The sequence below is a fragment of the Gymnoscopelus braueri genome (genome assembly GCF_963280865.1).
Source record: "Gymnoscopelus braueri genome assembly, chromosome: 6".
Classification (NCBI taxonomy): domain Eukaryota; kingdom Metazoa; phylum Chordata; class Actinopteri; order Myctophiformes; family Myctophidae; genus Gymnoscopelus; species Gymnoscopelus braueri.
The window spans coordinates 13750593-13774373 of NC_137607.1; the positions used below are offsets into that span (position 1 = coordinate 13750593).

General features: G+C 41.4%; 1 protein-coding gene across 2 annotated transcripts in view; it reads right to left on the bottom strand.

Moving 5' to 3' along the window:
- Window positions 1–1859: 1859 nt before the first annotated feature.
- wwc3 (WWC family member 3) overlaps window positions 1860–23781 on the bottom strand; it is a 96794-nt gene continuing 74872 nt past the window's right edge. For both annotated transcript variants that reach the window (XM_080429821.1, XM_080429822.1), the window contains exons 12-24: window positions 23326–23680; window positions 20366–20486; window positions 19028–19108; window positions 17930–18016; window positions 16729–16924; window positions 16163–16312; window positions 13977–14113; window positions 11914–12064; window positions 10679–10843; window positions 8789–8881; window positions 7744–7995; window positions 6718–6845; window positions 1860–2742 (exon numbers count right to left, since the gene is read on the bottom strand). In XM_080429821.1, the coding sequence (XP_080285947.1) occupies window positions 2676–2742; window positions 6718–6845; window positions 7744–7995; window positions 8789–8881; window positions 10679–10843; window positions 11914–12064; window positions 13977–14113; window positions 16163–16312; window positions 16729–16924; window positions 17930–18016; window positions 19028–19108; window positions 20366–20486; window positions 23326–23680 (1983 nt within the window). In that variant the 3' untranslated portion in view covers window positions 1860–2675. The remainder of the gene's footprint in view (window positions 2743–6717; window positions 6846–7743; window positions 7996–8788; window positions 8882–10678; window positions 10844–11913; window positions 12065–13976; window positions 14114–16162; window positions 16313–16728; window positions 16925–17929; window positions 18017–19027; window positions 19109–20365; window positions 20487–23325; window positions 23681–23781) is intronic.

Here is a 23781-nt window from a genome sequence, read left to right on the forward strand (position 1 = left end):
AACGTGTCCCATCGCCCTCCATCTATTGTTCATTGATCTGCTATTTTTGAACGGTTTTCACATATTTTGAAAACTTGTGAAATGGGTCATTCTGCATAATGAGTACTTTTACTTTTGGTACTGATGCCAATACTTTTGGACTTTTTACTCAAGTAAATCTTTGAATACTACTTTCTTGCACTACTGGCTCACACAGCCGGAAGGCCTCTGTTGACAGACATGGCTTTCACAGGTTCAACATAATTATGTGTGTGTGTGTGTGTGTGTGTGTGTGTGTGTGTGTGTGTGTGTGTGTGTGTGTGTGTGTGTGTGTGTGTGTGTGTGTGTGTGTGTGTGTTGAACTCACTGCTCTGGTGGTTGATGTGGGGGCGGTCGCCTCACACAGGATGTTGTCTCAAGACAAGTAGCTGACGCTGCCGGTGTGTGGTCGGTACGATTCCTACGCCTCTGAACCAACCTACACGCTCACTGTTCAACTGCTCATTGTGACAGGAACTCACAATACTAGAGAGAGAGCACTCACAGAGTCACAGACCTCCACCAACTAAATAAGTCACAGAAAAATGCAATTAAATTGATAAGGGGGCGGGGGGATTACATCATTTTGTGATAGGTAATTTCAAAATAATAAACCAGATGAAATGTCTAAATGTTTTACTAAGACTATTCTTTTTTTAAATGATCAGTTTTATATTAACCCATTAAGACCGCTAACGCATCGGTCATTTCAGATTTTAACCACTTTAACCATTATCTTGTACTTTGGCTATTCAAAAATAGCAGATCTACAAGCTCATAGCGTGGATATGAGCTTGTAGAGATGCAATATTTTGAAAAATCATAAAAACGTGTGCAAATCTTTGAATATATATATTTTTTAAAGCAAACATTTGTAACTGCTTCTGGGGATTCTACAAATGTACAAAAAGAAAATGTATTTGGCCGCGGACCCCCATCTCAAAATATGCTGTTCCAGGGACCAGGGACCAGGGACACCCCCCCCCGGAAGCAAAGATTTGAATAAAATATGTTCGCTTTAAAAAGACATATATAAGGTATATATTCAAATTTTTCTCCACGATTTTTCAAAAATAGCAGATCTACAAGCTCGTAGCGTGGCACTCGGTGCCGCGCTATGAGCTTGTATATCAGTTTTTTTTTGGTTGAAAGCTTGATTCTGATTGGTCTATCACTGAATTAATCGGTGTGTTATTTTTGAATAATGACCGCTGAACTCAAAAACAGACCGCTGTCTAATTAAAGTTTCAGAGCACCTGCTCATATCAATCTGCGCTGCTGGATTTTTGCCATATCCAACAGGGCAGCTCTGTAAACAAACACACCATCTCATTTACGGCTAAACATTGCTCTCAAGAATGTTTTTGAAAACATTTGAAACGAGAAACAGACCAAATATTGATTCAATTTTATTTTATTTCCCGTTGTTTTCTGAGGCAACACGTTGGACACACCTGGCATAAATTAATGGAAGTTACTTTCATTACAGTAAGCAATGAAATCCTTTTATTACTCTTGGGTCAATTTATAAACTTCTTTATAAAGTAGCCGTGTAATAAAGAGGGATAATCAATGGGGAGTAGGTCATTATTGAGAAATAAACCCTTTCTGGGTTTATTTCTCAATAATGACCTGCTCCCCATTGATTATCCCTTTCATAATGTATGTTGGGGTCATTATTACATGACCCAATACCATCTCACAATAAATGCACAAAATCTCTGTCCCCAAAATGATGCTCTGATCTGGAGGAAAATGTTCAACCTGGGAGACGATCCTGAAGTTTTAAATTAATGTTTAATAGAATCTTAATTGGAACACTAATGTAGCAGATCAAAGACTCAGGTTATCAACAGGTCGTTTTAATGGTTTTTATCTTCACAAGAAGTAACACTGCAAATGCTCATACAGACGTCATTAAAAAAATCTGAATACAGTGTTTCTTATAATCATCTATACATTGAAAAGTACATGAAATAATTAATATTAAATTTAATAACATAATAACAAAAGTACAATGACATCTGTTATAAAAGTGGATTACAAAGTGACATTTTATGTAAATAGCTCTTAAGAATTAGGTAACAGGAGAAAAAAAAATCTGACAACAGTTCCATTTTACGGTATGTAAAACACTGAAGTGCTATTGGTTCAAAAGCTACAAAATACACTTAAAAAGCAGGAAGCCTTTTGTTCTTTTTTTTTTATTTCCTTCAAGGAAAAGTACTATAAAATAAGTTACAGTACAGTGAATTTGTCCAAACTTGACTTTGTTCCCGTCTTCCAGCCTCGTTGTTGTAAGCACAAAAACAACAAATAAAACCATACAGGAGGAAAGAAAAATCGTTTTCTTATTTTAAAAAAAAGGCCTTTTCCTCAAAAAAGGAAACGCTATCGGCGATATTTAACCAGGCACGTGTGTGTGTGTGTGTGTTCATTGGTATTGCCACACGAAAATACCTTTGAAAACGCAAACAAAAAAACGTTGAATCTTCAAAAACCTTTTGCACGTCACTTGCCCGCTGTGTTCTTTGAAGAAATGAACTACGCTTTTGTTCTATTTACTTCATGAGTTGACAAAAATAAAAAATAAAATAAAATAAAAAAAGGGACAAATACTTCATATGGGATCGCAGAGTGCCGAGGAGGCGGCACCATCATACGTCGTCGGCCGGTAAAGGAGGTATGTTGAACCTTGGTCTGGTGAAGAACGCCATCTTCTCTCTGTGGAACAGACACATTTAGACCTGTTAATCCATTCAATCCGGGAACGGATTTTAGCTATAACCATTATTTTATACTTTGGCTATTTATTTATTTTTTTGAACATTTGTGAAAATATTTGAATATACGTATATTTTTTTTTAAGCGAACATTTGTAATTAAAATCTTTGCTTCTGGGGGTCCGTGGAACAAAATATTTTGAGATGGGGGTCCGCGGCCAAAATCTTAATGGGTTAAGTAAGTAAGTAAGTTGGTCGGAAAATAGGCGATCCCCAAGTTCACAACGCGTCGCAGCGCGACGGATTGTGAGTTTTAGTTAGTTATTTTGCAGATTTGGAATATTAATACAAAACAAAAATTAAGTGATTAATGATGATGTATTAACACATTGACTGCCAAGATATTAAACATAGTTTTCTATCCCCGTGCCGGCGTATAATTACCTCAATCCGATGATATTTGAAACGCCGTGGAACCGACATTGTGTAAAAAAAACACACGGAAAAAGTTTCCTGTGAGTAGACGGAAGGATCTGTGTATCCATGGGAACAACAAGTTTCCAACCGTGATCCGCCATTTTGGAGCTTTGGTCCGCTGAAAACGGGTGGTTTTCAATGGAAAAAAAAGAAACTGAGTTACAGCCGTTTTTCTGAAAATCCCATCATTGGGGCGGATGGAAGTGACGTTTTTTGGAATGACGTCACATCCACATTGTTCTTCTCTGAGAGACGATCGATCATTCCAAAGCTGTGTTAGGTCGCCCCTTGTGGAATTTTCCCCCAAAAATGTAAAAACGAGTTAACTCGATCTAGGCAATCAAGCGATGGATTCTAAAAACGAGTTGACTCGATCTAGGCAATCAATGTGTTAATTACATTTGTGGGTTCGAATCCACCCTGGTGTGTCTGGCTTTGTCGGGCGTCTGAGCGAACACAATTGGCCCGTGTTTGGGGGAGAGAAGCCGGGGCGGGGAGGGTGATATTTGTCATTGCATGTACTCCAACGGGTGGAGTACATGCAGTGGACTGAAGCTCCACACAGCTTCAGGCTGATGATCAGGCTAAAGCTATCCGACATATCTAACTATGACATCACAAACTCCATATATGGATACAGCTGACTCATCATTACATCAGTGAGACGTCACGAGCATCCAGTCAAGCACTATATAAAGGGTGGCCATCGTCCCTTGAGATTGAGACGCAAGCATTATTTACTCCACTACTCGCCAAGACCTTTAAGTTCCCGACCAGCTCTCACCCGAGAGACTCCGGCACCTTCCGTACGAGTATATTTTTGGCCTTACAACCCAGATATCTCTGCATTATACAGGGATCTTCAGATCCACTCTTCTTAATCATCAGGGTTGATATCTCGGTGTCCGGTAAGTAAGACACCACTGTCCTAGACTCGGACAACGAGTCCCTTTGAGCAGTATTTTATATTGTGAATTTGTCAAACTTCAGGCCTCCTTTCTTTTACAGAGGAAGATTTTACAAATCCAACTCGAGCTATAGTGCGAGAAATGTTCCGCTGGACGGTACATCTGAAAGGACATCCAAAAGGATGGCTTCCTGCAGTCGTTGCAGTGGAGCACAAGGTGTACGCCTTTGAAGATCTCCATTACGAGGGCATGGATCCCATTGATGTGAACGTTTTCGACACGGTCTCTTTACGCTGGACAAAGTTGACAACTGGAAGAGGTGGAAGAGGAGAACATATCGTTGAGTTTTACAGGGGCTACACCGCTGTGCTGATAGAAAACATCATTTACATCTGGGGCGGATTGTTTTGTTGCGGGTTTCAAAGCAAAGTGCTCTATGCATTTGATGTCGACACCCACAGATGGTTCAAACCCAAGGTTACAGGGACTGTTCCAGAGGGGAGGAGGAACCACTTAGCCTGTGTCTTGGGGAAGGTCATGTATATTCATGGGGGACTAGACTGGAAACCGGTTCCAGGCACATGGAATGATAACGCACAATGGAATAATACTGCACGACGGAATGACAGCTACAAGTTGGACACCACCACAATGGTCTGGTCTTTCATTAACACCAGAGGCACTGCGCCACCTGCTTTATTAAGTCAATCTGCCACCATCATCGGGACAAAGATGTTTGTATTTGGGGGACAGTGGGCCAGTGGGACAGTGGGGGACAAGAACGACATCAGTGTGTTTGACACAGAGACTGACTGCTGGCTGGACAGGCTTTCTGCCCTGCTTCTTCCAAAAGGATGCAGTTATCATTCAGCCTATGCCTTCAATGGAGAGCTGTACACATACGGTGGTGTCATCTTGTGGAAATTCAATCCAGAGACCTTCTGGACGATGGTTAAGCCCAAGGGGAAAGGCCCGTGTTCATGTAGTATTTATAGATCATGCAAGGTGGGAGATCGTATCGTTCTCTTTGGAGGATCCAATGAACTGTACATTTTAGACTCAAGTCCAAGTCTTAAGATGTTATGCAAGCTAGCAGTTATTCAGTACGATCTGGAGCGGTCAGAACTCCCACACAACATCAGGTGGGAACTGGCAGCCATGACTACCAACAGCAACGGAAGCAAAAAGTCCACAGAAAAAGAAGAAAAGGACAAAAATTGTCATTGGAACCATTGGAACCATTGGAACCATTTACGTATTGATTGCCAATGACGTCTATAGACGAATTTCAAATCCAACGCTTAACCGCCATTGACGTCTATAGGCGTCATTCCTAGGGCTCCCTAAGAAGAATACACCCGGAAATCACGTGATCTAAACAAATTCCAGCCGGTCCGGTCTAACGTTATCAGATTGATAAAAATACATTTATCTCCGATTTCTTTTCCCAGATAGCTCTGGAATGGAGGATCGCGGCCGAACAATTCTTTTCCCCCCGATTCTACCGGACGCCCGTGCGTGTAATGAGCTGATCTACGCGAGGACGGCGGTTACGGAGAATGTTCCATGATTTTTCAAAGGTACAGTAAAATCGCCGTTTTCGCTGGCAAGAGGACCGGAGACGGATGAATTAACTAATCAATTCCTGGCAGTGAAAGAGTTGTAAGAGTTGTAAATATACCTCTTGCTGCTATTGAGCTTTTACTGATATGTATTGTATGTCTTACCCATGAATTGAGCACAAAGGACCACAATGGAAACAAGCCCCTGGGGTTCTCCTATTAGCGGTTATAACGGTTGACTGTACTGCATGTACTGCTAACAATCTTGTTGACCCGTTCAGTCCAGGAACGCATCCATATTTTATACTTTGGCTATTCAACAATAGCATTTGTGCAAATATTTGACTATGTATATTTTTTAAAGGGATCATTTGTAACTTGAATCTTCTGGGGGTCCCTGGAACAAAATATTTTGAGATGGGGGTCCGCTGAAAAATACATATCATTTTGGGGGACCTTGACATGATTTCTTTTTGAGAACTACGGATATTTTAGCAAAATAGTTTTTTTTTTTTACCATTAGGATTTTTTAAGATTTAAGATTTTTCAAAAATAGCAGATCTACTACGAGCTTATAGATCTGCTATTTTTGAATAGCCAAAGAAATCTGAAATGACACAGACGCGTTCCCTTCCCGGTCTTAACTCTCTCAGTGCCAATGAAAAAAAAAAAATATTGCGAACCATGCCAACTTTTTTCTTTTTTTTTTCAAAGTAAAAAAAAAGTGCTTAGGAAGCGAGATACAGCCTTTTTCAGTTATAGGTTAAACAAAGAGTGGATGGAGCTGCAAATCTTCAGATAATTATATCTTAGGTTCTGAATACTTTTTTTCCCAAAACAAAAACAAACAAAACAAAAAAAAAAACCTTTTTTTTAATTATTATTATTTTTATTTATTTTTACTCGGGATTTCTCGTTCTGGCACTGAGGGTATAACCCTAAAACTCGGGATAACTCGGGGTCTGGCACTGAGAGAGTTAATGGATTAATATCTAAGTATTCAATCAATCTATATCAATCGAGTAATACCTGAACGTCTGCACAGGAAGGGGCTCCTTCTGGCTCTGACCCCGCATCTGCAGAACCTCTTTGTTGGCCTTCCTCAGCCTCCTCTCTGCCGCCTCCTCCTGACGCTGCTCCTGCTTGCTTTGGTTGGCCTGCAGAACAACAACGACTCCATTACTCTCTGGGGGCAGTGGTGGAAAGTAACTTAAGTACATGTACTTAAGTACAATTTTGAGGTATTTGTACTTTACTTGAGTTATTTCCAATTTCCAATACTTTTTACTTCTACTCCACTACATCTCAGAGGCAAATATTGTACTTTTACTCAACTACATTTACTTGAAAACTTTAGTTACTAGTTACTTTTCAGATATAAACTATGATATAATAAAACATACATTAACCAGTTTAGCCCTATTTTATACATAGGCTATTTGAAAATAGCCGATCTACAAGCTCACAACGCGTCGTGAGCTTGTAGATCTGCTATTTTCAAATATTTAGTACTTTCTCTCAGTTCTCTCAGTCTATGAGTCATTGACGTTGAAGACCAGTCCAAGTATCTATTTATTTATAATTCATTTGATCAAGTAAGTCTAAAGTCATCACATTAGTGAATCGAGTCCCATGTCGAGTCTTAACCCATTAAGACCTGGAACTGTGTCATTTTTAGATTTGAGCTAAAAAGCATTATTTTACACTTTGGGCTATTCAAAAATAGCAGATCTACAAGCTCGTAGCGCGGCACCGAGTGCCGCGCTACGAGCTTGTAGATCTGCTATTTTTAAAAAATCGGGAAAATGTGTGCAAATCTTTGAATATATATATTTTTAAAGCGAACATTTTTAACTCAAATCTTTGCTTCTGGGGGTCTCTGGAACAAAATATTTTGATGGGGGTCTGCGGCCAAATATATATAATTCTGGGGGTCCTTGACATGAAAAAGATTGAGCACCACTGATATATAAACATAAGTTTTTCAGAAAACTGTTGGGATTTAGGAGACATGTAGAATCGGCTTCAGGTCTCCATGGGTTAAGGGGGTTTTACCTGTCTCTGGGCCTCTCTCAGGAGGCATTGGAAGCGTTCGTCCCTCAGGGCCCAGAGGGGCAGCTCGGCCGCCTCGCTGGGCCCCGCCGAAGCCGCCGCCGGATCCTCCAGGCGGAGCTTGAGCTCTCTCAGGGTGCTCAGCTCCTCCGTCAGCTGCCTCTGGCGCGTCCTGCAGGCCTGGAGGTCCAGCTCCAGGTCCAGGGAGGTCCGCGTCGGCTGCTCCGCCAGGGAGGAGCTGTACGACTGCTGCTGCTGTTAGCGCACGCACACGCACACACGCACACACACACACACGCACGCACACACACACACACACAAAAACAGTTACAAAAGACCAGCGGTGGAAAAAGCACTCAAATGTTTTACTTAAGTAAAAGTATCAATACTGCAATGTAGAAATAACTCCGTTAAAAGTCCGGAATTCAAAATTTACTTGAGTAAAAGCACAAAAGTATTGGGATCAAAATATACTTCAAGTACTGAAAGTAGAAGTACTCATTATGCAGAATGTCCCATTTCAAGTTTTCTAAATGTATAAAAATCTTTTGAAAATAGCAGATCTTGTAGATCTGCCGAAATATATATAAAGCTTACAGTAAGTGGTTAATGTATGTTTAGTAATAATAATCTAAATCTACAAAATTGTCCTTTAGTACAGTACTTGAGTAAATGTACTTAGTTACTTTCCACCACTGCTAAAGACTCCTATTGTACATCAGTGGTGGACAAAGTACATACTTGAGTATTCAAATGTATAAATTACAAAGTACATTTTCAGACATTTTCAGAAATCAGCTATTTTCACTATATTTCACTATAAATCACAAATAACTAATAGAAACTCAACTAAAACTAAACCCTAACCACACTTTAGAAAAAAAGGTGTGTGTGTGTGTGTGTGTGTGTGTGTGTGTGTGTGTGTCTGGGTGTGTGTGTGTGTGTGTGTGTGTGTGTGTGTGTGTCTGGGGTGTGTGTGTGTGTGTGTGTGTGTGTGTGTGTGTGTGTGTGTGTGTGTGTGTGTGTGTGTGTGTGTGTGTGCGCATACCTGCTTGTATCGCAGCGTTCTCCGCTCTAACGTGTTCCTGACGAAGGGCGACTTCTTTGGCAGAGTGGAGCTGTCACTGTCACTGCGGTACAACTGCAAGGAACAAGAGAGGAACCATAGTGTTACTGTCACTGCTGTACAACTGCAAGGAACAAGAGAGGAACCATAGTGTTACTGTCACTGCTGTACAACTGCAACGTACAACAGAGGAACCATAGCGTTACTGTCACTGCTGTACAACTGCAAGGAACAAGAGAGGAACCACAGCGTTACTGTCACTGCTGTACAACTGCAAGGAACAAGAGAGGAACCATAGCGTTACTGTCACTGCTGTACAACTGCAACGTACAACAGAGGAACCATAGTGTTACTGTCACTGCTGTACAACTGCAACGTACAACAGAGGAACCATAGCGTTACTGTCACTGCTGTACAACTGCAAGGAACAAGAGAGGAACCACAGCGTTACTGTCACTGCTGTACAACTGCAACGTACAACAGAGGAACCATAGCGTTACTGTCACTGCGGTACAACTGCAACGTACAACAGAGGAACCATAGCGTTACTGTCACTGCGGTACAACTGCAAGGAACAAGAGAGGAACCACAGCGTTACTGTCACTGCTGTACAACTGCAACGTACAACAGAGGAACCATAGCGTTACTGTCACTGCGGTACAACTGCAACGTACAACAGAGGAACCATAGCATTACTGTCACTGCGGTACAACTGCAAGGTACAACAGAGGAACCATAGCGTTACTATCACTGCGGTACAACTGCAACGTACAACAGAGGAACCATATCGTTACTGTCAATGCGGTAAAACTGCAAAGTACAACAGAGGAACCATAGCGTTAGCCTCATAGCATAATTGTCTAAATCATATTTTTAAGGTTTTCAGGAGAGACAAGACAAAAAAAACACTTTCTGCCTAAGTCACATAGATGACTTAGGCAGAAAGTAAAGTTTTCCACCAGTCATGTTTATCTGCCTTTATTCATATCTGCTTAACTCTACTCTCCTAAGACTGCTGATTCATCCTGCCTTGTTGCCTATGTCCTCAGCCTATCAGAATGCTTGTTACATTCAAAATAATTTCTGCCTAAGTCAAAAGAGTTGACTTAAGTCATTTTGGAATGTAACAAGCATTCTGATTGGCTTAGGACGTAGGCAATAAGGCACATTGATGCAGCAGTGTTGCTATGAGGCTAACGATAGGCAACATGGCTGTGACTCACTGTCAAGAATAGAAAGACGTGCACATCCACACCCTGAGTCGGGTCAGGTGCTGAGCAAAAAAAATTACAGCAAACTAAGAAGAAGAAAAAAACGCTCGCATACCGATGGGCTCCGTTTAAAGAAAAAGTATTTATTGCACCCTTAAAGTGCTGTGACTGATGAAGGGCATGTAGCCCGAAACGTCACAGCACTTTAAGGGTGCAATAAATTATTTTCCCTTTAACACAGTAGCTCTCAACCTTTTCAGGCCGTGACCCCCCCAAAATAATCATATTTGAACTGGGGACCTTGTTAAATACCTAGGCAACTTGGCCTTGACGTCATCAAATGAGAAACAAGTCAAATGGCTCTTACATGTTGCTTGTGTAGTCTTGTCTTGTACATAGAGTCACCAGACTCTATGTACAATATACTGTATGTATTGTCTTTATGCATTTTGTTATGTGTTTTTGTCGTCGAACAGACTTGAAATATCTCTCTGGGACAAATAAAGACTATTATTACTATTATCACTCATGGTCACTGTCACGTTGCTTCAAATAGCAAATGTCACTCACTTTGATGAGTGCTGCCTCGCTGTCGGCATATGGAATGAAAATTATATATATGTGTGTGTGTGTGTGTGTGTGTGTGTGTGTGTGTATTTACCCTGCAGACGTATTGACTGCGCGCTCCAGGGGAGAATGTCTGCGATCGCACCAGAGTGCTGCTGCGCATGAAGGGCGAGGCGTGACCCCAGCGACCCCCGCGCTCCTTGGGGCGCACCCTCAGCGGCTCCGGGAACATACCCTCCGTCATCGTGGCTTTCTCCACCTGCACACACACACGCACACGCATGCACACACACACAAACACAGTGTGTCAACAAAGAGTGCCAGAGTCAGTTTGTTCTCGGGCCATGCACGCACAGGACCTTTAAGCACCTCGAATAAACTCAACTTTATTACAGGTTTAAGGGTGTAAATAAGTGGGTGGAATTATTTATTTTGTCATAAACATACAAATCTGTAACAAGACATGTAAAATAGAAATACAAAATATACATTTACATGTTGAAACAATGATCTTGTGTTGAATCACAATCACAAAAATAAAGAAGAGAGAAAAAGAAGGAAAGAGAGAAGGTCTGAGTAAAATAGTAAAGGAAAAGGAAAGCAAAAGAAAAGGAAGAAGAGAGGGAAGGGAAGGAAAGTGAAGGAGAAAAGGGGGAACCCTGCTGTCTCGCCTAGTGCTCCATCCACTCCTCGTTAAGTGGCACCTGTAAACTCTCGTAATAGTCAAGGAAGGGGGTCCAAACTCCTTGATTTTTTTGAACAGACCCTTTAAGTGTGTATTTGATTTCCTCTAGTTTCAAGAAATACATAGTCTCTTTAATCCACCTGGTAAAGCTGTTGCTTCCATGGAAGGAGGATAAGTCTCCTCGCGAGCAGAGATGTAAAGGCTATGATTACATTACATAGCTTTTTGCCTCGTATAGAACGGGTCTCTGGTGTAAAGCCAAATAGTGCACAAACTTTTTAAACCCATTAAGACCTGAGGCCGCTTCTAAGAATTTTTTTAATCAAACATAGCAGATCTACAAGCTCATAGCGCGGCACTCGGTGCCGCGCCATGAGCTTGTAGATCTGCTATTTTTTGAATAGCCAAAGAAATCTAAAATGACACAGATGCGTTCCAGGTCTTAATTAAACATCTTTGAGTAAGCCTTAAATACATCAGACGAGAACTTGGTGAGATTAGGGCAGGACCAGAACATTATGCATATGGTCTGCTGGTTGTGCTTTAGAGCGTGGACGAGAAGGGTCTTAGTAGGATAGATTCGAGCTAATTTAGAGCAATTCAGAACAACTTCTGGCACAAGTAGAGAGGAGGGTTTCTCTTACCTTTAACGTAGGCGGTTTGCCAGTGGGTTGACCACAGCGCCCCCCGGTGTTGACACAAACGCCCTCCGTGCACAGCATGCTGTCTGGACAGGCCATGACGAACGCTGCGCTGTTACTGCAGCCGCTGTCTACCGACTCTGCCTGCCAGCTCCTGCACACACACACGCACACGCACACGCACACGCACACGCACACGCACACGCACACGCACACAAACACACAGATTTGAACTAAGTAATTGAAAAATGTCTGCATTAAAGGTATAGTTCACCCAAAACCCTTTTTTTCTATCATTAGTCACCTCATGGAGACTTGAATTCATGGATATTTTTTCGTTTTTGTCGCATTTCTAAGCCAATAATTTGATGACCAGCGGACCGGTAGGTAGTGGTTCCGGTACGAGACACAAAGGAGACTCTTTGTGTCTCCTACCGGGACCGCTGCCGGTCATCACATTATTGGCTTAGGAATGCGACAAAAACTCTCCATGGGGTGACTAGCCTCGATCTCCAGGCTTTTATTTTTTATTTTTGCTAAAAAATAAGAGCCTGGACCAGCCTGCTGACGTTCCTGGAATAGGGAGTGTTTCATTTCCCCAACCAACCAGAGTGCAGTGGGCGTCGCTCCAAATGTTGTGACGTCAGGCAAAGATTGTTAATATAGGAAGATACACATTCTCCATTGGAGCCACTAGAGGCGAAGTAGTACACAAATCCTACAAATGGTCTCCTAAGTAGGCGTGGTTTTCTTCTCCCCCGACCATCCCACCACCCTCCCCCTCCCCTCTCCCTGGCTGACAACGTCATATGGATGTGTATTTGTGTATTTTCTTCATTAAAGAAAATAAATGCTTTACACGTTTGAAAGAAAACTGTTATTGGCAAAGATGCTTTTAAGAAACCTATGAAACACACATGTATTATTCAGTCTTATGCTAGATGTGCTCCTGTTTCTGCTCAATGTTAACCATATATATAAATATAAATATAAATATAAATATTAAAAAAAAATATATATAGATATATATATATTATCATATACCTTATAAATAAAAGGTAAATACATTTTTCTTTTATTTATAAGGTATATATTTTACCACTATAGACCATAGTATGTTTAGCATGAATGTTATGTTTAGCAAAATGTCATGATTCCCAAATCATACCCCATCAACCAAGACAGTTAATAATGGAAAATTATATTATTGAGCATTGGAACACACATTTTATTTAATTCTTAATATGTCCATAATGATTTTCACGTACTATATTCACATATATAATCTCAGTTAATCAGTTTTAGAATATCTTATAGGGACAGAGCATAGAGTTAAAAATAAAGGACAGAGCCCTCTATGTCTCGTCCGTCAGACTGCAGATGGACCGAGATGGACCCTTCAGATATCTTCCCAAATCTCGCGAGAGTGTGTTGCTGGGATAGAGAAAAGTCGATAACAAAGTAGATTTTCCCCATCATTTGTGTCTCTAAAAAAAGCCATTTTAGTATGAAAATCTTGTACATATTGTGTGTCTTGTGATGATTGGGTCCAATATTTAGTTCAGTGACCATGGAGCTAAAGAATTGTTCAGAAGCTGTGTTCACGTTTACTCTTCCATTCGAATCAATGGACTCCAAGCTGCTTCCTGTCTCCTAAAAAGGTGTCCACCTACGTCACGCAGAAACGGGAAGTAAACCGGAGAATGCGACTCTTGCTATTTCCCTCTTGGTGTCAGGGCTCTCAATGCTGCACATTGGGGGGGAGGAGGAGGGGCATGGGGTGGGGGCTGACGGACAGATCGGTGAACCAATAGGATCCGGCAGATTTTTTTCTCCGGAGATTTTGAACCCGCCCGTCTAGACATGATATCAGACACGCTAGGGCAGTCTATGAGGTGACTGATCGATAGAAAAAATGTTATTTTGGGGGTGAACTATCCCTTTAAGGCAAACGCTGGTTGATGTTCAGGGGAATACTGACATTCACTTTTCAAAACGTCCCATTAGAAGAGAAGCCGAATGGAACGGTCAAACGGAGTGAGCGTGAGGGTGTGTATAGTTTTTACCTCTCGGACACCGCCTCACAGGCCTCCTCTTTCTTGTCCAGACCCTGCATGTTGTGGAACTGTCTGCCTCCGTCCTCCTGGGTGGAGGTGCTGGTGGAGGAGGTGGTGGCACGAGACAACAAGGCACACACAGCGTCCTGTAGGTGTTCCAGAGAGAAAACATCATCAGTGTCACCGGGCTGTCAACGCACGGCAGACATGTCTGATGTACAGTGGAGTAAAGCAACTAAGTACATTTACTCAAGTACTGTACTTAAAGGGATACTTCACTTTCACATAAAATAAACATTTAAAAAATATATTAAAAATAAATGAAAAAAGTAATGGAAAAATCACGGCCCCCTCACGCATTAGAGTGTCCTACTAATGTGTGAGGGGGCCTTTATTTTGCCATAACTTCTTTCATTTTTTTTTAATATATTTTTTTAATGTTTATTTTATGTGAAAGTGAAGTATCCCTTTAAGTACAGTTTTGAGGCATTTTTACTTTACTGGAGTATTTCCAATTTTCAGTACTTTTACTTCTACTCCACTACATCTCAGAGGCAAATATTGTACTTTTACTCCACTACAATTATTTGAAAACTTAGTTAGTAACAGTAGTAGATTTTGATTATTATTACAAAACTTCACCACTACAGCCCTATACACTGTAGCTCACAATGCGTCGCCATGCGACACATTATGAGCTTGTAGATCTGCTATTTTCAAAGGATTTTTATACATTTTTATACATTTGAAAACTTGTGAAATGAGACATTCTGCATAATGAGAACTTTCTACTTTTGGTACTTTAAGTACATTTTGATACCAATACTTTTGTACTTTTACTCAAGTAAATTTAGAATTCCGGACTTTTACATGTAACAGAGTATTTCTACATTGCAGTATTGATACATTTACTTGAGTAAAAAAATGTTGTACTTTTTCCACCACTGCTGATTTACACCTGATTCACGCTGGTGTCTCGCACCTGAAAACAGCAGATCCACAAGCTCACGACGCGTTGCAGCGTGACACGTTGTGAACTTGCGAGATCTGATATTTTTCGGTGCGAGACGCTCCTGTGTCGGTTCTGTGTCTTGTCACTCGCTGAGTCATGCGACTGCCAACCGTAATGCTACCAAGCAGCCAGGAAAGTGTTAGAAAGTATAGCAGGCGTTTATCCACACTGGCAACATATGATTTACTAGTTAGAGTGGAAACCACTTATACACTTATACTATAAGTGGTTTCCATCAATATAAGTCTTATAGTGATGATCCCAGCTACAGTGATGAACCACTTACTCTATAAGTGGTTTTCGTCACTCCAGCGATTTTCAAATGGGGTTACGCGTACCCCTAGAGGTACCCAGAGGTACTGCAGGGGGCACGTGAGAGAAAGTGGAACATTTATTTTACTTTATGTTTAATGATAAAACATTGATAAACTGTGTGAACCTGCTGACTTGTAAAGTGTTAAACCAAATTAATTAAAGCACTTTACAAACACAACTGTTATTGAATTGTGAAGTATAAGAAAAGTATGAAGTGGTTAGTTGGATAGCAGTGGTGTAAAGTAACTTAAGTACATTTACTCAAGTACTGTACTTAAGTAGAATTTTTAGGTATTTGTACTTTACTTGAGTATTTCCAATTTCAAATACTTTTACTTCTACTCCACTACATCTCAGATCCAAATATTGTACTTTTAACTTCATTGAACTTTAGTTACTAGTTACTTAGTAGATTTAGATTATTATTACAAAACATACATTAACCACTTCAGCCCTATATACATTTCGCCATTTATAAATAGCCGATCTACAAGCTTACAACGCGTCGCATTGCGACGCGTTGTGAGCTTGTAGATCTGCTATTTTCAAAAGATTTTTAGATACATTCTGCATAATGAGTACTTTTACTTTTGGTAAGTACTTTTTGATACCATTACTGTAGTACTTTTACTCAAGTATTTTTTTTATTACGGACTTTTACTTGTAACGGAGTATTTCTACATTGCAGTATTGATACTTTTACTTAAGTAAAAACACTTGAGTACTTTTTCAACCACTGTTAGTTGGATAGTGTAAGTCAGTGATAGTGTAACTTATTAGCTCAAGACCCAAAAGAAACATTTGCTGTTAGAGAACCAGTGGTGTAACAGTGTAAGTGAATAACAACACAGTAATCAGATGATGGTACCATGGTGGTGCTGGGTCTGTGCTGGTCCTCCTGGTTGTCATGGTGATGTTTGCTCCGGTGTTCTGACCCGCCTGGCGCCTGCACCCGCAGCCAACAGAACGCCATCTCTGTACCGCCCTCACATTCCGCCAGGCTCACCTGGGCAGTGCCCTGCGCACACGCACACACAAAAATCATATGGCTCTGTTGCACTTCACTATGTAATGTGCCCTAAATCAGCACTGAAAGTTTCTGAAACACTTGCAATTGTAGCCTCCAATGAGGTCATAAAGACCTATTTTCTATATAAAAACTAAAGATCGATTCGTCGACGCGTCGCATTAAAACTCCCGACTCTGAGTCGACTAGATAAACACCGAGTCGGGGACAGCCCTACGTACCAGTAGCTCCTCCTGGGCCTGTGGTCCCAGCGAGCAGAGGGACATAATATAGCATAACGTACCAGTAGCTCCTCCTGGGCCTGTGGTCCCAGCGAGCAGAGGGACATAATATAACATAACATACTAGTAGCTCCTCCTGGGCCTGTGGTCCCAGCGAGCAGAGGGACATAATATAACATAACGTACCAGTAGCTCCTCCTGGGCCTGTGGTCCCAGCGAGCAGAGGGACAGCTGCAGGGCGCACACGGCCAGGGCGTTGGGCGGGACGGGGATCCTGAAGCCCTCGTTGAAGCTCATGAGAGGCGTCGGCTCCAGCGCCTTGCAGCAGTAAAAGGCGCAGGCCCTGCCGGCGTCCAGTGGAATCAAGTGCACCTTCACGTACCTGAGGAATACACACAACCATTAAAGCTTCATTTATTAGGGTTTAGTACGACGCTATTGCTAGACAAAAACAACTATCTATACGCTAACGACGCGTTGCTTTGCGACATTGTTGTTAGCTTTGTTGTTAGCGTTGAACTACTATATAACTAAAGAAAATTCAAACATCTGCAGGCAAATGGTGTCCACTTCACTCTGATTTCAGGAGCATTGTTAAAGGAAGACTTCACCTATTTTCAACCTATCTTCATATAATTGGTCCTCACTAATGCTCATGATAATATGGCACCATTTCTGTCTACTCAGTGTCTCAGAGGAGGGCTGTGGGCAGTTCAGACACCCGCCTACCAGTGACATCATCGATGGGGAATCCAAGCGAATAGAAACTCCAGGCTTTCTATTCTTGTAAAGCAGGGGTCTTCAACGTTTTTTAGACCAAGGAACCTTAGCTGAGGGAGCTGAAGCAGTGACCCCCCACAATATAAACTTGTGTTGCAGATCAACGTTTTCATTGATTTCGTAGAGGGCTTCATAGACGTGTTGGACAGCACTATAATCAGTGTAAATTAATGTTTTGTAAATTTTTCAGACATTATCCACAGTAAACTTGCCCCTTTTTTCCCTGTACATCTAATCTCTTTGCCAAACAGATCTACAAGCTCACAACGTGAGCTTGGTATTTTCGGCAAATGTCCCCCCAGAATAGAGATGCTAGTGTTCAAGTAGTAAATGTGAAAAAAGCCCCATATCACACAAAGATTTGGCGGACCCCCTGTAGTAACCGTGAGGACCCCCTAGGGGTCCCGGACCCCCTGTTGAAGACCCCTGCTGTAAAGTTATCATGCTATAATGGAAGCCATTGTTCTCGCGTTAATACAACATAAACTAATAACAATAATAAAATTTAAAAAAAGGTTAACGATGATGTCACTGGTTTATGAACCAACAGCCCTCCTTTGAGAACCTGGACCCCCCCACCCTTGAGTTAGTGTAAGTAAGTACTCACACTTTGTAGCCGTCTCTCACCACAGCCTTGTTCAGATGTTTGAGTTGGAGCAGATGAAGCAGCAGCGACTGAGAGCTGGAGTCATATCTGTAACATGACAATATCACACCAAATATCAATTGTCTGGTCTGAAAATAATTCATAATTAAGTTCACAAAACACTCATATGCTTAAATTATACTTAAAGTCATACATTTTTACGCTCATTTTTAGTAGTCTTTTTGGCGACACGTCTGGTTTGTTTATGGTCTGTTCGACCACAATTCAGTTAGAAACAAACCATGGTAACCTAGTACTGCTCTGAAACGAAAGCTGCAGGGTCAGTGTTGATTTCATAGACTAAAACTATGACGAAAAATGTTGGTCGACTACCTTTTTTCACTGACGAAACTAAATAAAAACTAAATAAAAACGAAGCTACGATGACTAAAACTAAGACTGTAAATATATTGACAATTTCGTCAACAAATAAAAACTAGACTAGAAGACAAGTCATTTTATGTTTGGTTGCACTCGGGTGTTGCGCTCTGAAAATAGCAGATCTGCAAGCTCACAACGCGTTGCGCTGCGATGCGTTGTGAGCTTGTAGATCGGCTATTTTCAGCATGCAACCAAGTGTAAAATCAGCTATTACGACGCCATTGAGGCACCACCAAAATACATTAGTCGACTAAATCAACTGTAGATTTAGTCGACTATATGATATTTAGTCGAATAAAACTAGACTAAAACATTTCAGGTGACAAAAATATGACTAAAACTAAATGGAATTTTATTCAAAAGACTATGACTAATACTGAATCAAAATTTGCCGTCAAAATCAACACTGTGCAGGCTTCTACTGTAGCTACGAACAATGTAGCTTTACAATACATAAATAAATACATATGTACGGTACATTTCCTGTGTCTTTGTCATTTTGTCACTCACACAAGTGTCAGGGGTAGACACTTGGGACTAAAAATTGTGTTTAGAGAGAAGAGAAGTCCTTTTAGCTCAAATGTCTGACTGTACCTTGTACTGTTTACATTTCTGCCTAATAAAGTATTCAATCAATCAATCATACCATGGGTATCATGTAGAAGTTGTGTTACTCACAGTAATCCTAGCTGTATCTGAACAGCCTCGCTGGCAGACGTCAGGTCTTTCATGTAGGACATCTCGTCAGACTCCTCCGCTCTGTCAGAGGACCAACAACATTAACAACACATGGTGTTAATACCGCTGAAATCCTACATCAGGGGTCTTCAAGGTTCAAGGTTAAAGGTTCAAGGTTGTTCTTTATCTTGTGGCTACAGGTACATAAGAGTAAAACTTATTTTAGTTTGGCTTCCTTCAGACAATGCAGCAGCAACAATATGGACAGCTTTGATACGCAATATTTCGCAGACACATCTGCGTGTCGTTTATTCATCATTCCCTGTGTGTGAAGACTTTAAGCTTAAATGTCACGGATATTTCAACGACGGACGGATTTTTAATAGAGTCATAATAGAGCGCGGTGTAGAGAGCACTGTGGACTGACTCCTTCAATACTAACCTGCTCCCTGAGCAAGACTCTTAACCCCTAATTGCTCACAGGCCCTCATTGGAAACAAGACCGCAAGGACTTTCATGAACGGACCTGTTAAAGGAATTATCCTTATCCTATCCACTGTCATACTGCAGTTTGTCTCTTCTGTCACTAGGGGGCAGAAGTACTCCAGTGACAGAGAGAGAGGAGCAGGGGTGTTTGGAGAGCTTTGGTGGAAGGTAACTAAATGCATACTGTGGTCAAGTGCAATTCTAGGTAATTTTACTTTACTTGAGTATGTCCATTTTTCAATGCACCTCAGCGGCAAATATTGTTGTCTCCGCCAGAGGTGGAGAGTATGTTTTCGTTCTTGTCCTTCCGTGTGTGTCCCCGTCTCAGCCAAGCTAACATTGGTCAAACTTCGCGTGACACGTGACAATATTGTTGTCACCAATGCTCTGATTGGCTAGCGAGACGCATGATGACATAGAAACCTATAAATAGGTGTGTCACTTCAAAAAAAAATCATATTTTTTGAAGTGAGCTTCCATCAGCCAAGGTAAGCTAACATTGGTCAAGTGACACGTGACAATATGTAATATAAATAGGTAAGACAGGATTAATCAGGAACAGTACTGGCGGAGACCTGTGCTCCGAGGAGCACATTTTCTAGTTCTTAGTTTTTTTACTCCACTACAATTATTTGAATACTTTAGTTACAACTACAAGGTACTTCATAGATTTAGATTATCATTACAAAACATACGTTAACCAATTAAGCCCCATCTTATACTTCCTCTGTTCGAAAATGGCCGATCTGCAAGCTCACGACGACTTGCAGCTTTACTATTTTCGAAACAATACTTTTTGTACTTTTGTACTTGTTCCACCACAGTTCAGACAGAGGAAGGGGATGTACTCACCTCCGGCCCCAGGCCTCAAACACGCCGCTGTCGGTGGCCAGGGCGTCCTCTGACACGCCCGTGGACACTCTCCTGGCTCTTCTGCCGCTCCGGTTGGCACTGTTACACCTCAGAGTCACTCCTGGGAGGGGCCACAGGAACACACTGTCACTTAACCCATGATTAACCCATTCAAAAGCCAAACATTTTGCTTTAAAAATATATATATATTCAAAGATTTGCATTCCGCATCTGTGTAACCACTTTAACCATTATTTTATACTTTGGGCTATTTATTTATTTTTAAATCGTGAAATTTGTGCAAATCTTTGAATAAATATGATTTTTAAAGCATTTTTTTTTTACAAAAATCTTTGCTTCTGGGAAATTTTAACTTATGTTGCTATATTATCAACTTTTTTCATGTCAAGGACCACCCAAAACTATATGCATTTGTCCTCGGACTCCGCCCCCCCCCCCCCCCCCCCCCCATCTCAAAATATTTTGTTCCAGGGACCCCCAGAAGCAAAGATTTGAGTTAAAAATGTTTATATATTCAAAGATTTGCACACATTTATATATCAAAATAGCAGATCTACAAGCTCATAGGTAGCTCGACGGCGCGCTATGAGCTTGTAGATCTGCTATTTTTGAATAGCCAAAGTATAAAATAATGGTTAAAGTGGTTAAAATCTAAAATGACACAGATGCTTTCCGGGTTTCAATGGGTTAACCCATTCAATCCGGGAACGCCTCTGTGTCATTTTAGATTCGAACTATAACCATTATTTTATACTTTGGCTATTCAAAAATAAGCAGATCTACAAGCTCATAGCACTCTGTGGGGCGCTATGAGCTTTTTTTTAAATAGCCAAATAAGTCTTAAAATGACACAGATGTCATTCAAATGGCATCAAAGGCCTACCTTTGTCTATTGTCTATAGAGTGTACTGTCTGACTGCAATGTTAATGTTATGCCTGATTTACATTTGGTTGCACATTGTGTCCTGCACTGAAAATAGCTATTTATAGGGCTTGACATCAGCGCGTAAATACGTATAAACATATACAGTTCATTGTGTTATTTGCTGATGGTAATCATATTCTGAAGAAAAAAATATATTCATGATGCAATCCATATTGAGGGGAATTCCCCTTGCTGTCCATTTCAAACTGCTTTTTCTACAAGCAGCTCTACTTGCTGCCGTTACGTCAACACCATTCATATTTTGAATTGAGTGTGACAGTCGGAATGGCTTATTTTACAGCTAAACACAGTGAACAAGGACAATGTCACGACCGCCGAGGGTAGGAAAACAGGAAGTGAGGGTTTGTAGTTTTCACATTCACTGATTGCAAGAGCATTCCTTGCATGAACGGGACGTGTTGTCGCTGACAGGCAGAAACCTGTACATATTTCATTTATTTTTCATAAATGAACGCCCTTTCTTGTGCTTCGTTGTATGTCACGCAAAATAAATAAAATAAATAGCATAATCAACAAGATCACAACGTGTCGTGATGCGACGCGTGTTGATCTGCTATTTGAACAAAACTAAACAAAATATATATTTATTTCTTTTTTGTTTTAATGCGATTTCTAAAACGGATGCCAGGTTGAAAGTGGTTCAGTGTGTCTGTGGGTTTTATACATTTAAGCAATAAAAAAGATTAACAAGAGCTTGTGACTAAATAATAACTACATTGGAACACAGCATTCTCCTGAAAAGTAACAGTTTCAGACGTACAAAGATTTCCACCCGACAGACAGTGACGATATGTCACTCGAGTGACAGTGAGTGTGATATTTGATGATATGTCACTAGAGTAACGATATGTCACTAGAGTAACGATATGTCACTAGAGTGACAGTGTGATACTTGACGATATGTCACTAGAGTAACGATATGTCACTAGAGTGACAGTGTGATACTTGACGATATGTCACTAGAGTGACGATATGTCGCTAGAGTGACAGTGTGATACTTGACGATATGTCACTAGAGTGACGATATGTCGCTAGAGTGACAGTGTGATACTTGACGATATGTCACTAGAGTGACGATATGTCACATGTCACTAGAGTGACAATATGTCACTAGAGTGGCTATATGTCACCAGAGTGGCGATATGTCAGTAGAGTGACAGTGTGTGTGATATTTGACGATATGTCACTAGAGTGGCGATATGTCACTAGAGTGACAGTAAGTGTGATATTTGACGATATGTCACTAGAGTGGCGATATGTCACTAGAGTGACAGTAAGTGTGATATTTGACGATATGTCACTAGAGTGACAGTGAGTGTGATATTTGACGATATGTCACTAGAGTGGCGATATGTCACTAGAGTGACAGTGAGTGTGATATTTGACGATATGTCACTAGAGTGACAGTGTGTGTGATATTTGACGATATGTCACTAGAGTAGCGATATGTCACTAGAGTGACAGTGAGTGTGCTATTTGACGATATGTCACTAGAGTGGCGATATGTCACTAGAGTGACGGTGTGTGTGATATTTGACGATATGTCACTAGAGTGACAATAAGTGTGATATTTGACGATATGTCACTAGAGTGGTGATATGTCACTAGAGTGGTGATATGTCACTAGAGTGGCGATATGTCACTAGAGTGACAGTGTGTGTGATATTTGACGATATGTCACTAGAGTGGTGATATGTCACTAGAGTGACAGTGTGTGTGATATTTGACGATATGTCACTAGAGTGGCGATATGTCACTAGAGTGACAGTAAGTGTGATATTTGACGATATGTCACTAGAGTGGCGATATGTCACTAGAGTGACAGTGTGTGTGATATTTGACGATATGTCACTAGAGTGGCGATATGTCACTAGAGTAGCGATATGTCACTAGAGTGACAGTAAGTGTGATATTTGACGATATGTCACTAGAGTGGTGATATGTCACTAGAGTAGCGATATGTCACTAGAGTGACACTAAGTGTGATACTTGCCCGTGGAGGTGAAAGCCCCTTGGGGAGTGGTGCTGCCGCCGCCGTCTCTATGACCCTTGCCCTCGGCTTGGTGTACGCCGGCGCCGGGACCGCCGGGCTCCTCTCCGCCGGGCGGGGGGGCTCCGGCGAGCGAGGGCCCCGGCTGCTGAGGCCCCTGGGGGCCCCGCAGCCCCTCCAGCAGGCCGCGGCCCCCCGCCAGCTCCATGTACTCCTCCGTCATCTGGGCCAGGGGGCAGTCCTGGGGGGCCGAGTGGTACGGCGTGTCCATGGGCGAGCTGGGCGGGGACAGCGAGGAGAGCGAGGAGCGGGAGGAGAGCGAGGCCAGCGACTGGGGCGTGTCGTGGGACCGCTTGGCCTTCATGTAGGAGAGAAAGAGTTCATCACACTAAATCACTTGAACTCATTCAGTGCCGTATTACAATATATATTTTTTCATATATTGTAGTTTCATTGCAC